The following is a 14,797-nucleotide window of genomic DNA, read 5'->3' as shown; positions in this document are numbered from 1 at the left end:
CTTTAGAGTTTGGATAGTTAGTGATTTTAAATGAACAGGGATCTAGTCTTTATTTTTAAGAATCAATGGGAAGTTGATTATGACGATCTCAGTGTTGAATGAGTCCTGCATTTATTCATAGTAGATGCCAGCCTTTCCCTTTCTCACTGCTCTTTTATTTCCAGCCCCTTCCCTTCTTATCATTCTTTTGCTTCTTCAACAAGGATTCTTTGAGAGTGAGCCTTTGTGAGAATCTTGCCCGTGGAGTTTCTTCTCATGACTTTTTTCTTCTTTCATTTTGATCACTAGTGACACGACAAACTCCAAAGAATCTAGAGGGAACTCTGGGGGAGAAAGTATGGCTTATAGAATTCTAAATAGTGAAAACTCTGAAACTCCCCAGGGCTTGCCTGAAGCGGAATAGTTTCCATAAACTTCTAAAACTCCTCTATTCTGAGACTCAGGGTATAGGAGTTTGAGGCTGTTTTCAGGATCATTCAGCCCCATTCACTTACTTCACAGACGATGCCCTTGCGATCCAGAGATGATAAGTCATCTCTGTAAGGTCACACCTCAATTCAAGAGCTATTTCTGTCATAACATTTGGAATACACTTTAAAAGCCTACGTTATCCAGCCATTTCTCCACGCCACTCATTCTCCCCAGAAATGTTTATGGACCGTGCTCTCCGTGCCCTGCCTTGGAATAAACAAACATGAACAACAGAGTCTGTCTCTCCAGCAAGGTCCTGGCCCAGGGCAGGAGACACATGGCCTGAGAGAGACATAGCACAGCAGGGGTGTCCTAAATGCAACGGGAGCCCAGGAAAGAGCGCCCCAACTCTGCCCGGGGAGTCAGGGAGAGCGGAGTGTGGTTTCTTTCCACTGCAGTCAGACACCATGTGGTCCCCAGGGTTCTCATACAGGGGACAGACACTACAGAGTTCCCAGTTTGGAACCCAGAGGTCAAGGCTGCCCCTGGCGGTCACTCCCTCGTATTACTTGAATAGATATTTTCTTCCCTGACTAGGCTATTCTCCTTTGAAGCAGGAACCAAGTCTTTATTTTTATGCTCCTGTAGCTTTGCTGTTTATTTAAAGCAGGATCCAGAAGATCAGTATTACCTGGGGCTCGCTAGCAATGTAGAATCCCAGGCCCTTGGGTTTGAACCAACTCTTCTGGTGGTTTCTATGCACGTTAAAGTTTGAGAAACCCTCTCCTCCAAAACTGCTTTGTGCACGAAGTTCATTAAATATTTGTTGAATCAGATGTCATTGGAAAAATCTCTTTTAATGACAATTGGATTTTTAAAAAATATTTACTCTTTCAAGTAGCCTAATGGGTTAAACCCCAGGAAAAGTTGCAGGAGGATATATTTGTTTGATTCTCCAATCCCACAAAGCTTAAGGAGGTCTGTGCCCTGAAGGGTGCCTTACGGGGATGACAGGGAGGAGTCCACCGTGGGTGATCTGCTCAAGCTCAATCTTGTGTTGGTGACAGACTTAAAGAAAGCAGAGTTGGAGGAGATGGTGCCTTTAGGGAGGGGGTGGCCTCATGTTCCTGATGGCCCTTGTTCCTAGAACGAATACTTGCACGTGAATGGCCTGCGGAGATTTGTGGAAGAGAAGATACAGCTGCTGGAGAAGGCCATCGACCAGTGCTTTGCCCACATAGTGCAGCCTCTGCAAGAAGGGGTCCAAAATGCCAGGAGTTCCTACCGACAGATCCTTGGGGCGTGCCTGGTGGTGAGTGACCCTCTGAAAAGAAAAGCCGTGATGTTCGGTGAGGCCTGCCTGATTCTCCACCTTTTTTCACTATGCCATTGCTTTCGAAAGAAATAAAGAGCTAGAAGAAATTAGGAGAGAGTGAAATTGCACACAGGAAAGCATATTGAGGGAACTGTTTGTGCCTTGTGAGGACGCAGCGAAGGGTACGTGCGCAGGGGAAAGAATTGGAATTTAGGATCCGAGGGTCTTGTTTGGAATGCCAGCCCCACCAAACATCCTCTCCGTAGGCCTGGGCAAGGCCCTAAACCCACTTAAGCCTGTTGGGATTTTTCTTCTGTAAAATGGGGATGGTGAACACTTGCCCAATCTATTTCACAGGGCTGATGTAAGTATCAATTAGATACACAGTAAGAAAGCACCCTATAGTCTCTCACTTGTTGTTTTATCTTTTCAAATTGTGGTTTTATCTTTTCATTATTCAATAGTTATATGGGGTTTCTAAGGGATGAGAGATAAGAAATGTGTGTGGCTGTTTAAGCCATGAAGTTTGGGGTAATTTGTTTCCTAACGATCGGCAACGAAGTGACCCTGGAGAGAACTGTTTCTATACGATGGTGGAAGATCCCAGATCACAAAAAGTGAATGAGTGGGTGGGTGCTGAGAAGGTGAAGGCATGAGGTGGGGACCAGTCCTCTGAGACAATGTGCTTGTGGAGGAAGAAGCAGCATCAGACACCTTCAGGCTGTCACCAGGGCTTCATCCCAGGAACTGTCCCCGCTCTCCTCAGCCCTTCAATGGCTTCTTTACTCTGTGACTACGGGCACAACCCAGGGCGTTCCTATTTGATAAGCAACTTGCCCTTGCGATCAGATATTTGGGCAGACATGTATATACTAACATCATATCTTTAGGTAACATAGTAAAATAGCCTAAATGTCTAATCATACGAGAATGCTAATGATATGATACATCCATATGACATTACGTGGTTATTCCAATAATTTTTTGGAAGTATTTACAATGAATTCAGGAAATGCTCATGTTATAATATTAAGCAAAAATGGCAGAATATTAAAATAGAGATAGATGATAGATTGATATGGGAAGATAGATATGGATAGATAGATAGAGATAGTATGATGTCAGTTGTACCACGCTACATGGCCATTCACTGAAAACATATATCATTGATTAATGATCACAAAGACCTCTACTGAAATTTCAGTCAGTGCAAATGTATTTTTTATTCTCTTTACTGAGGATCAATCACGATGTGGCTAAAATTTGTCAAGTCTCTTACAGCTCTAGCTTCATATTATTTTTTTCTTCCGATGTGTGAGTTTATGTCTCTGGGAGAAAATATTACAAAGAGATACACATCAAGTTACGTTTTATCAAATATGTAATAAAAAGTGTAAAACATCGAGGCTGTGCTCGGAAAACCTAAAACACATACTCGCGGTAGAGTCAGAGCACACTTTCACTTAATAACTGCTCATTTAGCACTTATTTATCAAGCATGACCTATACCAGGACCAGATGGTGAGGACATCACGATGGATGAAACATCGGGCCTGATCTTAACCAGCGGATGGTCCAGTTTAGCAGCCTGATGAGTAAAGAGACAAACGCAAAGCTGTATGTAAGCAGAGAGCAGAGGATGCTTTGGGAACCCAGGGCAGGGGCACCCGCCAACTTGAGGTGTGACTGCTGTCCTCTCTGTGTAGCTTAATAATACATTGAAAGATCATGTCTCTGCTCTTCCCTGTGATTCTTGGTAATGGTGTTTGGCCAAAGGCACTGCAGCTGTGATCCCGTGAATTCTAGGTAACACCTACTAACTCCACTATCTTATTGTTTAATTATCCAGAGGAGTAGAGGAAACCAGGGTTTTCACCAGACTCTGAAAGCGGTTTGCCTGAAAAACGGTATCTATGCCTCCAGGACTCTTGGGAGAATAGATCTGAACGAAGCCATCACGCAGCCCATCTATGAACAGATTGATCCTGTTTTTGGAGGCATTTTTAGGTAAAGGATCCTTCACTTGGATCCTCTGTGAACAAACATGCGAAGAACGCTCATCTTTAAGAATTTGTACTTTGGATCTAGAAGGGTCCGGAGTAGCTTGCAACTTGAGGAGGAAAACTTAGTCTTTGGCAAAACACAAAAGCCCTAGTTTGGTTTACTTAAAAATTTCCTGTGGTGACCTGGAGTGCAGCTGGAGATGCTGCTTTCAGATTAATTTTATGATTCCCATTATTTTTCAAGTATCTCCTACATGTACCGGGGATCTGAGCCCAGGACAGGGGCATTTTGGCTGGAGAGTGTGGAGTTAAGGAAACACACGGCCTTCGTAAATTTCCCTGAATGAGAAAAGGAAAAGTGGCTCCCGATGACTCTGCTTGCTTTTGACACACAGCGCGCTCACACGGCGTGGGGTGGGGGGCTTGAACCTTCACAGCGCCCCGTCCTTCCCTCTTTCCTTGACCTCCAATCCTTTTCTCCATCCACAGAAACAGTCTCTCGTAATCCCCAGCCTGTCCCCAGTCTCCCTCCTTTGCCCCTGGCATTTCACCTGGCCTACCACCCTCTCCTGTTTGAGCCATTCTACCTTTGCTCGATTCTTACTCAGTGCCTCCACCCCCGTGCCCCCAACCTTCCTTTAAATGTGTTTGGAATCCTGCGATTCTACCTACGCTCACCCACCCCTGTTTTACACATTTGTAGGGTAAACTCCAAATTCCTTGGAACGGCCTTCAAGACATTCCACCTGCTTCCAACTGGCCTTTCCCATCTCTCCCCACCCCCCTGTCAGTGTCAACCCCTGGCTTTAAGCAGCCTGAGGACAGCAAAGAGCAGCTGAGATGTACCAGGGACTTGTGCTAAGCACTTTGCATGCATCATGTCATCACATCCTCCCCATAACCCTCTGAGGTGGCTCTGGTCTTCTTACAAGTGAACACACTGCCATTCGGAGGAATCGTATAGTTTTCCCAGGGTCACCCGGCTCATAAGAAGAGAGCTAGGACTTCAAGCCTCTGCCCTCTCCTCTACTCACCTGATGCTTCCTATTCCTGGGATGTCCTGAAACCTAGTTCACTATGTCGTCCCTGTGGAGAATGCCTCCTCCTTCTTTTCACGTCCCTAAATCTTATCCATCTTTTAAGGTGTAGTTCGTCCCACCCTTTCAAGTGGGAACACCTGGGCAGCAGAAAGACTATGAGTTTTGAGGTTAAACAGATCAGTGCCCAAGGTCTGGCCCTGCTACTTACTAGCTGTGTGACTTTGAACACATTAGCTACCATCTCTGAACCTCAGCTTTCTCATCTGTAAAATGGACATCATTGCACGGACTTCATTACAGGAATTTTGTAACTGTTAGATTTCGTCCTCCTTCTCTTAAAAATGAGTAAAAGAATACCAGCTAGTTCCCTCTTTGTTTTCACCCCACAATAGCCACCGTTGTCTCTTAACATTTTATCGTGCTTTCCCCTGTAGGTCTGGGAAGCCCAGTGATGGCTCAGCTCTGATGCCCCACATAGATGCTTTTAAGCGCTCTCTGCAGGAGAAGATGACGGAAATTGGGATAAGAAATGGCTGGAAATATGATAGCTATAAAAAGAGTTTCCTGATCCAGGAGGTAAGATCCTTATAAAGTGAAGGGGGCAGCGAGGTTGGGTAGTGGTTTTCTTCCCAGCAGGATTTTGGAGGTTGTCTGTCTTTTCCCACCTGTTTCCCTGGAGTGTCCAGGGTCTGGGTGGACCTTATAGCAGGCACTGTGGGATACAGAACATAGTGGGATGGGGCAAAGAGAAGCGGTCCTGAGTCTGCTACAGACGTAGCAAGCTTTGTCCCACTGAGAAGAAAGGAAGAGTAAATGCTGAGATTGTCAAGTAGCCCCAGTTCCCAAGAAGAATCTTCAAAGAACCCACTTGTAACATTCTCACTGAGTTCTTTATCATTTTTGCCAATATCATGAAGTATTATCCACAGTGGTGAAGTTTAAAGAAGTGTTTTTTTTTGCAGATCGTTTTTTAGTTTTGAGGCCCTCAAGACTCTTGTCTGTGACTCATTTGCTTAGTCCAGGCTGCCTTTGTCTGTTTGGGCTGCTGTAACAAATACCATAGACCAGGCAGCTTACAAACAGCAGAAATTTACTTCTCACAGTGCTGGAACTGCAAGTATAAGATCAAGGCGCAGGCAGATTTGGTGTCCGGTTGGGCCTGCTTCCTGGTTCACGGGTGGCCATCTTTTTGCTGTGTGCTTACATGGCAGACGGGGCAGAGGAGCTCTCTGGGGTCCTGTCTATAAGGGGAATCATCCCAATTGGGAGGGCTCCCTCCTTAAGACCTAATCACCTCCAAAGGCCCCAATCACCTCCAAAGGCCCCACCTCCTAATGCCATCACATTGGGGTTTAAGATTTCAACAGAAGAATCTGGGGGAAACGTGACTATTCAGTCCACAGCACAGGCCCATCCCAAATTACAGGGTAACACTAGAGAAATCGCCTGTGCCTCCCCCGCCCTCCCCCAAGTGCCCCATCCCAGCAGCTTGCATGCACCCGAGTTCAACTCTGCAAATAGTTATCGAGTTTTCTGAGGTGCCCGGCACTGTGGGAAGCACTTGGGGATATAAAAGTGCTTCAGATAAAGTTCCTGCTTGTGAGGAGTTCACAGTGGCGGAGACGTGTGAACAGCCAACGATAATACAGGGCAGAGGAGGCGGTGGCCGTACACCAGGAACCCCTGCCCTGCTTCTATTAAGGGATTGTCACAAATGGCTTTTTGTTAACGTGGATTCTCAGATAAGCGCCATCCTGGGAGGCCTGGAGGGACACATCCTCAGAAAGAAGAGGAGGATTTATGAGTCTCTCAGCACCTCTGTTCAGAACGACCTGAAGCCCTGTTACGAAGGTGGGCCCCCGAGAGTAATTTTTCCACCTCCTCCGGGGTCTGTCGGCTCCTTTAGCATCCTAGTCTGCTGCTCCCCCTTCAAAGTATTTGTCCTCCTGTGTCCTGAGTCCCCATAACACTCCTGCTCTACAAATTAAAACCAAACAATTGCAAGGGTGTGGGGAGAGGTCAGTCATGACCCATTTCTATCTGTGTGTTTCTAGTTCTTTCTGTCCACCCTTTATCTAGACACCTTGCTTCTCCTCTCCGTGCTGCATCTCAGCTAATTAAACTATAAAATCCATTATCCAATTCTCATCCTTATTTTCTTTAAGTATTTGTAAACTCACTTTCCAACTTTTTCTGGGTTTGGTGGTCCCACTGTTTTTTTTTTTCCTGGGGTGGGCAGGTGAGTTTGGAATTTTGGAAGCTTCTGCTTAATTCACTCATTAGATTTTCAACATGAAAATGATCTAAAGATTGAGTTAGTGTTTTGTATCATGTTATTCTATTTCCACGGTGTAGAAAATGGTGCTACATGTATGAATATATATAAGTGTATGTAGGTAGGTATGTATAATACATATGTGTGTGTATGTGTGTATAGTTTGTTTGCTTGTCTTTTTTTAATGTGCTTTTTAAATTTATTTTTTATTTTTAAAATAAATTTATTTATTTATTTTTGGCTGCGTTGGGTCTTCGTTGCTGCGTGCAGGCTTCCTCTAGTTGCGGTGAGCGGGGGCCACTCTTCATTGTGGTGTACGGGCTTCTCATGGCAGTGGCTTCTCTTGTTGCAGAGCACGGGCTCTAGGCGTGCGGGCTTCACTAGTTGTGGCACGTGTGCTTCAGTAGTTGTGGCTCGTGGGCTCTAGAGCACAGGCTTAGTAGTTGTGGCGCACTGGCTCAGTTGCTCTGCGGCATGTGGGATCTTCCCAGACCAGGGCTTGAACCCGTGTCCCCTGCACTGGCAGGCAGATTCTTAACCACTGCACCACCAGGGAGGTCCCTGTTTGCTTGTCTATCTTTCTGATGCTAAAGGTCTCTAAGCAAGTCCTTGCTGTGCTGTGACTGTGACTATCATTTTTGCCAGAGGCAGCTCAGATCACGGGCAAAAAAGCATGTGAAAGAATGAAAGATGTCCTCAGAAGAGGGCTGGACCGGCAGGTGGACGAGGGCATGTTCGAACGGGCTCAAGAAAGGATGCAGCACCAATTTCACCAGCTGAAGGTATTTGACATCCATGGTTTGAATTCCAGTCCCAAAGAGGCTCCTGGGGGAGCGCAGGAAGCAGGTACAGAAGACAGAAGAAGTAGTAGTTGTTTGGGCCCGAATAGAGCCGGATGCCTTCTCTAGAGAGGGCCCAACCGATGGCCATGATTCTGGGGAGGAGGCCAGCCTCCACTGCCACCACATGCTGGCTCGGGCTTCTCTCTGAGACCGTGGCTTCAGAAATGCAGCCCCTCCAGCTCTCTCCCGCCTCTTTCCTCTTTACTGAGTCATCACTAGGACAACTGTAGTATCTAGAGGGGATACTAAGCTCTTCACAAACATGAGTTCATTGAATCCCCAGCAACTCTGTGAAGTATACTCTTATTGTTCCCATTTTACAGATGAGAAAACGGAGGCAAAGAGAGGTGTATCAAGAGGTCACACAGCTAGTAAGTTACAGAGCGGGGATTTGGGACCAGGTAACCTGGCTCCAGCAATAGCATAATCTTAAGACAGATTATTTTTTTTGAATGAGGGAAAATGACTTGTCTACATAAAATACCAATAGATAAATGCCAGTCAACTACTATAGGTCAGTCTGTTACAGTCCCTGGCATAGATTTAGGTGTGACGCTGTCTATCTCAGAAGACAGTTCCTAACAGTTTCCTCAAACCTAAGTGCTTCTGTCAAGTACGCTTGGATGATCTTATCCCAGCCCTGGGTCTCTTAGCTAGCCAACCCCTCCCCAAGTAATATAAATTCTTTGTTTTAGTCCAAGGTACTGCTGGCTGCCCCACCCCCCCACCCCAGGCCCCAAGCCAATAGGGTTTCCAAATTCATCAGCCTCAGTCCAGGCTTAGCTGACTCTCTCCCAACCTCCTGAGGACCTCGGCTCCTTGCTATTTCCGTCCACCTCTGAACCAGCCTGCTTCTTGAAACCTGCTTCCGCACAGTCTCCTCTCCCCGCATCACCACGGTTATGGAAAATACATTTCTCCACAATACAAGGCATGTAATATCTCTTGGACCAGGCTAAGAGGTATCTCATTTACCAGGCGTGGTTTAGTTTCCATCATTTAACATATTACCACCGACTACAAATACCTGCAGAAAATTTGCCAAACTCTACAGCTGCCAATCCCCACTGAATGTATAAAAACCGGCCCTTAAGGTGCCCAAGAAAACAATTCCACGGAAAAATGATTAGCACGTTGAGCATGTACAAATGTATCTTAAGTGACAGCCATGCAGGAAAGTGAAACTGGGCAAGACCACAGAGGGTTCCCATTCTCTGATCTGACAAACAAGGAAGCTGAGGCCAAGGGCATGATGTACTAGAACAAGGTTCACAGATGCAGCCGAGATTAGAGCTTTGGGTTCCCAGCCTGGTGCATTGAAGAAAAGACCATAAGACTTGGAGTCAGGAGATGCAGGTTCAAAACTAGGCTCTGTCAGGCTAGTGGAGAGTCCAGTGTTTTTCAATGGGAGGCAAGAGATGCTTAGAAGAGGAAAACTGGTTTAGTTGATAGAACGACTGAGAGTAGCAAGAAGACATTTCTCAGGTAGTCGGAAAGTTATATATTAATGGTGTATTATGAAATGCAGGAGGTCAACAAACATTTACGCAGTGACTAAACGCATGATAGGACAATGGGACGGTGACCCTCTCTTTGCCTCTTCTTCTGTCTCTGCGGTGGCTGTTCTCCCCCCACCACGCCTCTGTGCCTCCTCGTTACTCCTGATTTGGTCATTCAGCATCAGAGGTACAATTTCCACGAGTCTAGGAAAGGAGATACAAAGGCAGGTGGGACCCCTCAGAAATGTTGTCCTGATGACTCTGGTCACCCAGGGTATTCTCAAGCGGTCCACCCTTGGACCTGACTTTGAAAAATGTGCCAAAATGCAAACTTTGAAAAAGTTGCCAAAAGACAACCCCAGTCGCTAACACTCTCTGGCTGGGGGATTGGGTGGGGTCCTTTTCATGAGATTCCTTTCCCTTAGGCTGTGCCCTCCTAACAGAATGACCGTCCTTTGTCGTGTAGAATGGAATCACGGAGAAGGTGAAGGGCAGCGTCACCACCATGCTGACACTTGCTTGGTCCCAGGGGGATGGGCTCTACAAGGAGCTTGCAGGTAAATACATACGACCTTTGCATAAAGGGTGATGATGCCACACCCCTACCCCCCAAACTGTGGTTGCTCTTTGCTGGATTTAAAGAAATTAAGTTAGGAAGAATTTCTAGGGCAAGGGATGGAGATGATAAGAACATGACTGCCCCCTCCTTTGCTGAGCACCCAGCTGAGACCAAGCATTATATTCGGGTTTTGTGTACAACAGTCTCACCACATTCTTACATTCCCCCTCAGGGGCAGGCATTCTTGCTCCATTCTGCAGATGCAGAAACTTAGATAATGTGCTGAGGATCCATAGCTGGAAAGCGGCAAAGTCAAATCCATACCCCTGTCCTGGTGTCTCCATAAACCCATTCTTTTAGATTGATCTCTTCCCATGAGAAGCCTCATTTTCCGGTTGTGGTGGAGAAGGTTTGTTTTCATCCACCAGGAAGCTGGGGATGCAGCACCAGGGGCATGTGGTACAGGCAACCATCTCCCCTTCACACCATGGGCTCCACCAGGTCCCCTGGTGTAAACTGGAAAGTGTAAACTGGTGCAAACAGCGACTGGGCAATTTCTAGCAAAATTAAAAATGTGCACATCCTTTGGCCCAGCAATCCTTCTTCTAGGCATTTATCCTCTGATATCCTCATACATGGCAGAGTGGCACGTGCACCAGGTTATTCAGGGCAGCATTGTTCATGGTGTCAAGACCTCAAAGATCCATCCAGAGACTTAGGGGTCGCGATGGTTAAGCTCACTTAGCTACACCACTAGTAGAGGACCTTGCAACTGGTTAAAAAAAGGAAAGCAGCTTTATATGTAGCTGTAAGAAACAAGCTCCAAGGTATATAGTAAAGTAAAAAAAAAAAAAAAAAAGCATGTAATATGTTGCCATTTGTGAGAGAAAAAAAAGGAAAAGCATATGTTCATGTCTGTATATGCAGAAAAATCTCCATGGGATACACAGCAACTGGTCACACTGGTTGTCTCTAAGGAGGGGAACTGGAGGCTGGAGAACGGGGAGGGCAGAGACTCGCTTTGCACTGGGTCTTTTAGGTTTTAAACTATGTGCACAGTTGTCTGCTTGGGAAAAAAAAGAGCTGCTGCCTTTGGTGAGTCCATCAGGGTGAAAGTGGTCAGGGCTATTTCCAAAGAAAAAGCCACAATTTCCGCTTCTAAAGATCTGTCCTGCACTTAACGTATTTCTTTGGAAATCATCGTTCTCTCTGAATTCTGGCTGGTGAGACGGCCATCTAACCTGTTCCTAGTGGTCTCTGGGAAGGAGCTACGACACCCTTGCACTGCAATTTATCGGTCTTTCCCATGACCATCTGTCTTGAACCTGTTTTAAGATTAGAGTCACCCAATCGTGTCTTCTTTTAAGAACCCCCCACCCCGCCCCGCTCGAAGTGGTCAAAGGTCTTCCGACTCTCCAGGTCTCACAGACAGAATATGCTCCCCTGAGTTTGATGTAAATTACTCTTTGCCATAATTTAAGACCGTCTCCTTTTCTTCCCATCACCAGCGAATATACACTATGTAGGGAGTACTGTGCCAGGTACCAAAGAGGTCTGAAACAGTGCCTGCTCTGAGTCTTAGCTGGTTGTTAAGACAAGATGTGTAAGACTGTAAATCACAATAGCAGATCATATGCATTCAGTCTCCAAGAAACCACAGCCCCCTCCTAGGCGCTGGGCAGTGTTCTAGGTACTGAGGATACAGCAGTGACCAATACAGACAAAAATCTCCACCTTCATGGAGCTTATAGCCCAGAGGGCAGAAGGTAGGCAGGAAGCAGAATAAATAAAGTGTGTGGCAAGCCGAAGAGCGATACATGCTATGGAGAAAAATAAAGCAGGGAAGGAGAGAGAGAGGTCCCGGAGGAGGGGCCAGGGTGGCCAGGGAAGGTCTCACTGGAAATGTGACATTTATACAAAAACCTGAGGGAGGGGATGCACTTGGGCGCCAGACTGTTATTCCCACAGTGCAGAAGACAGTGGTTATTCAGGGCTGGGACACTGGGGTAGCTTCAAGTAAGCTGGGCCCTAGAATGGAGCCTGGAAGGATAAATACGATTTAAGAGGCAGTGAGGAAATGGGAGACCTTCTAGACTCAGGAGAAAGACAAATAGACTCAGGGTTCTGACTCCCTTCTTTTTTTTTTTTTTTTTTTTTTTTTTTGGTACGCGGGCCTCTCACTGCTGTGGCCTCTCCCGTTGCGGAGCACAGGCTCCGGACGCGCAGGCTCAGTGGCCACGGCTCACGGGCGCAGCCGCTCCGCGGCACGTGGGATCTTCCCGGACCGGGGCACGAACCTGCGTCCCCTGCATCGGCAGGCGGACTCTCAACCACTGCGCCACCAGGGAAGCCCCTGACTCCCTTCTTGGTCAAGGTCTTGGCTCCCCATCACTGTCCAGCTCAGGGTGGGTGGGTCTGAGTCATGATGCGGGGCATATAGAGCCAAGGGCGATGGAGAGGCTTTCGGGAGCAATGCCAGAGCCAACCCCAAGGTCAGTCTGAAGTGTCCCTTCAAAGAGGACTGTGTTTGTCAGGGTTCTCCAAAGAAACAGAACCAATAGAATGTATACATATGTCCATACATAGAGAGAGAAAGAGATCATTTTAAGGGATTGGCTCATGCAACTATGGCAGTTTTGTGCATCCAAAATCTGATAAGGGAGGCCAGGAGGCGGGAGATACAAGAAAGACTTGCAGTTCAAGTCCAAAAGCAGTCTGCTGGAGAATTAATTCCCTCTTGCTCAGGGGAGACCAGCCTTTTGTTTTAGTCAGATCTTCATCTGATTAGATGAGGCCCACCCACATTGCGGAGGGCAATCTGCTTTACTCAGAGTCCACTGATTTAAATGTAAAACTCATCCAAAAATGTACTGACAGAAACATCCAGAATAATGTCTGACCAAATATCTGGGCACCACAGCTCAGACAAGTGGACACATAAAATTAACCATCAAAAGGATACCATTTGATTGCAGATCATGGGCTAAGAGCCTGAGATGCCAAAAGTAAGAGCAGATTCCCTTAGAACGGGCACAGCTGTGGGGAGAGAGATCGGAAAAGGAGAGAGATGCCTGGAAAAGACTTGGGGGAGGTTTTGTGTGGGGTGTGCTTTGTATCTCCTTCCACTGAGCACTTATGAGGCCTTTGTAAAGACTCAGTGATTTCCCAGACCTTTTTTATGGGCAGGTTTGTGTTTATTTTCAAGGTGCCCCCTATGCTGAGATAAGCCTTAAGATAAAAGCAAGAATGCCTGGTTTGATCGAGCTATTTATAAAACATATTGACTGAACTGTCTGATCTCTAAGCTCCATTCTCAAGCTTAGATTCTGGGACAGGTGACAGAGGTCAGAACAGGATTCTCGGGGGATTTGCTTTCTGGGGACGTTTCTGAAAAGGACTATCTCCTAATGCTTACTTTCTGCTCTTCTGTAGATGTCAAAAGTGAATGCAAGGAGATGGAGAAGCTGCACAGGAGCCTGAGGGAGGTTGCTGAGAATGCACTGCTGCGTAGGGGCATGCAAGATTTCCTTCTGAGAATGTCCCCTAGCAAATCTGGCCCCCCCAAAACATGGATTTAATTCTTGGGGCTTAGCACCATGGAATACAAACCTGGAGGCAAATAATCAGATTTACTACTGTTTGTTAAAACCTAATAAAGAACACCTCCCAATTTTGGGGGCTTTATAGACAACTCAGTATATTGTTACTTCTATCATAAGCTGAGTATGAAGCAACCGTCACAGACATAGAAAACAAACTTATGGTTACCAAAGGGGAAATGGGGTAGGGAGGGATACATCAGGAGTTTGAGATTAGCAGGTACAAAGTACTAGATGTAAAAAGGATAAACAACAAGGTCCTACTGTATAGTACAGGGAGCTATATTCAATATCTTGTAATAAACTATAATGGAAAGAATATGGAAAAATATATATATAACTGAATTGCTTTACTGTACACCAGAAACTAACAAAACATTGTATATCAACTATAGTTTAATAAAAAGCAAACACCAAAAATAAACATTGAAAAACTTAAATATAGTGGGAAAAAATTGCAAAATAAAGCTTTAGGGACCCAGTTCTATTTGCCCTTTTAATACTGATGAGACTTTTGGGTAAGGAGGTAACATTGTGCCATGGAAACAACATGGGTTGTTCTGTGGGTTGAGAGCCAGACAGATAAGAGACCTGGCTTTACCACTTCTCAGGATTGTTATCTAAAATGAGCACTTCTCAAACATTTTGATCTCAGGACCCCACTCTTAAAAATTATCGAGAACCTTAAAGAGCTTTTTTGATGTGGGTTATATCGGTTGATATATACTGTACTCAAAGTTAAAACCAAAAAAAATTGTAAATAATTATTTACTAATTCATTTTAAAATGACAATAATAAACCCGCTACCTGCTTTCATAAATAACATATTTTTATGAAAAAAAGTTTTCAAAAAAATTTAGTGAAGAAGAGTGACATTATTTTACACTTTTGCAAATCGCTTTATTCTCTGGCTTAATAGAAGACAGCTGGATTCCCTTATCTGACTCTGCATTCAATCTGTTGCAATCTTTTTGGACAATGAATATGAAAAAAATACAGTCTCACAGATACAGAGGTGGAATACGGAAGAGTCTTTTAATAGACTCTTAGGTCATTTCTGGATATCTTCTTTGAAACTACAGTCTCGACAAGTGGTAGTTTCTTAAAGGTTAGTTGCAGTGTGGAATCTGAAATCATACAGGTGAATTTTTTTTATATCCTGTTACATTAAAATACATTTCTATCTCATATTCTGAATGTATCTTTTACCAATTGTGGTGTCAGGCATTGGTCATTTTGAAAACATTCATTCA

The 14,797-nt window shown here is 45.3% G+C and overlaps 1 protein-coding gene across 1 annotated transcript in view; it reads left to right on the top strand.

Annotated features, from left to right (window-relative positions):
• The window catches only part of NUGGC (nuclear GTPase, germinal center associated), a 45,943-nt gene extending 32,359 nt beyond the window's left edge, over positions 1-13,584 (top strand). Inside the window, exons 13-19 of the mRNA XM_032635828.1 lie at positions 1,559-1,723; positions 3,576-3,733; positions 5,204-5,345; positions 6,512-6,620; positions 7,690-7,826; positions 9,852-9,942; positions 13,377-13,584. Coding sequence (XP_032491719.1) covers positions 1,559-1,723; positions 3,576-3,733; positions 5,204-5,345; positions 6,512-6,620; positions 7,690-7,826; positions 9,852-9,942; positions 13,377-13,522 — 948 coding nt within the window. The 3' untranslated portion in view covers positions 13,523-13,584. The remainder of the gene's footprint in view (positions 1-1,558; positions 1,724-3,575; positions 3,734-5,203; positions 5,346-6,511; positions 6,621-7,689; positions 7,827-9,851; positions 9,943-13,376) is intronic.
• Positions 13,585-14,797: the final 1,213 nt, after the last annotated feature.

The sequence above is a fragment of the Phocoena sinus genome, chromosome 6, assembly GCF_008692025.1.
Source record: "Phocoena sinus isolate mPhoSin1 chromosome 6, mPhoSin1.pri, whole genome shotgun sequence".
NCBI lineage: Eukaryota > Metazoa > Chordata > Mammalia > Artiodactyla > Phocoenidae > Phocoena > Phocoena sinus.
Note: the sequence above shows the minus strand (reverse complement) of the source record. Positions and strands in the feature narration are given on the sequence as shown.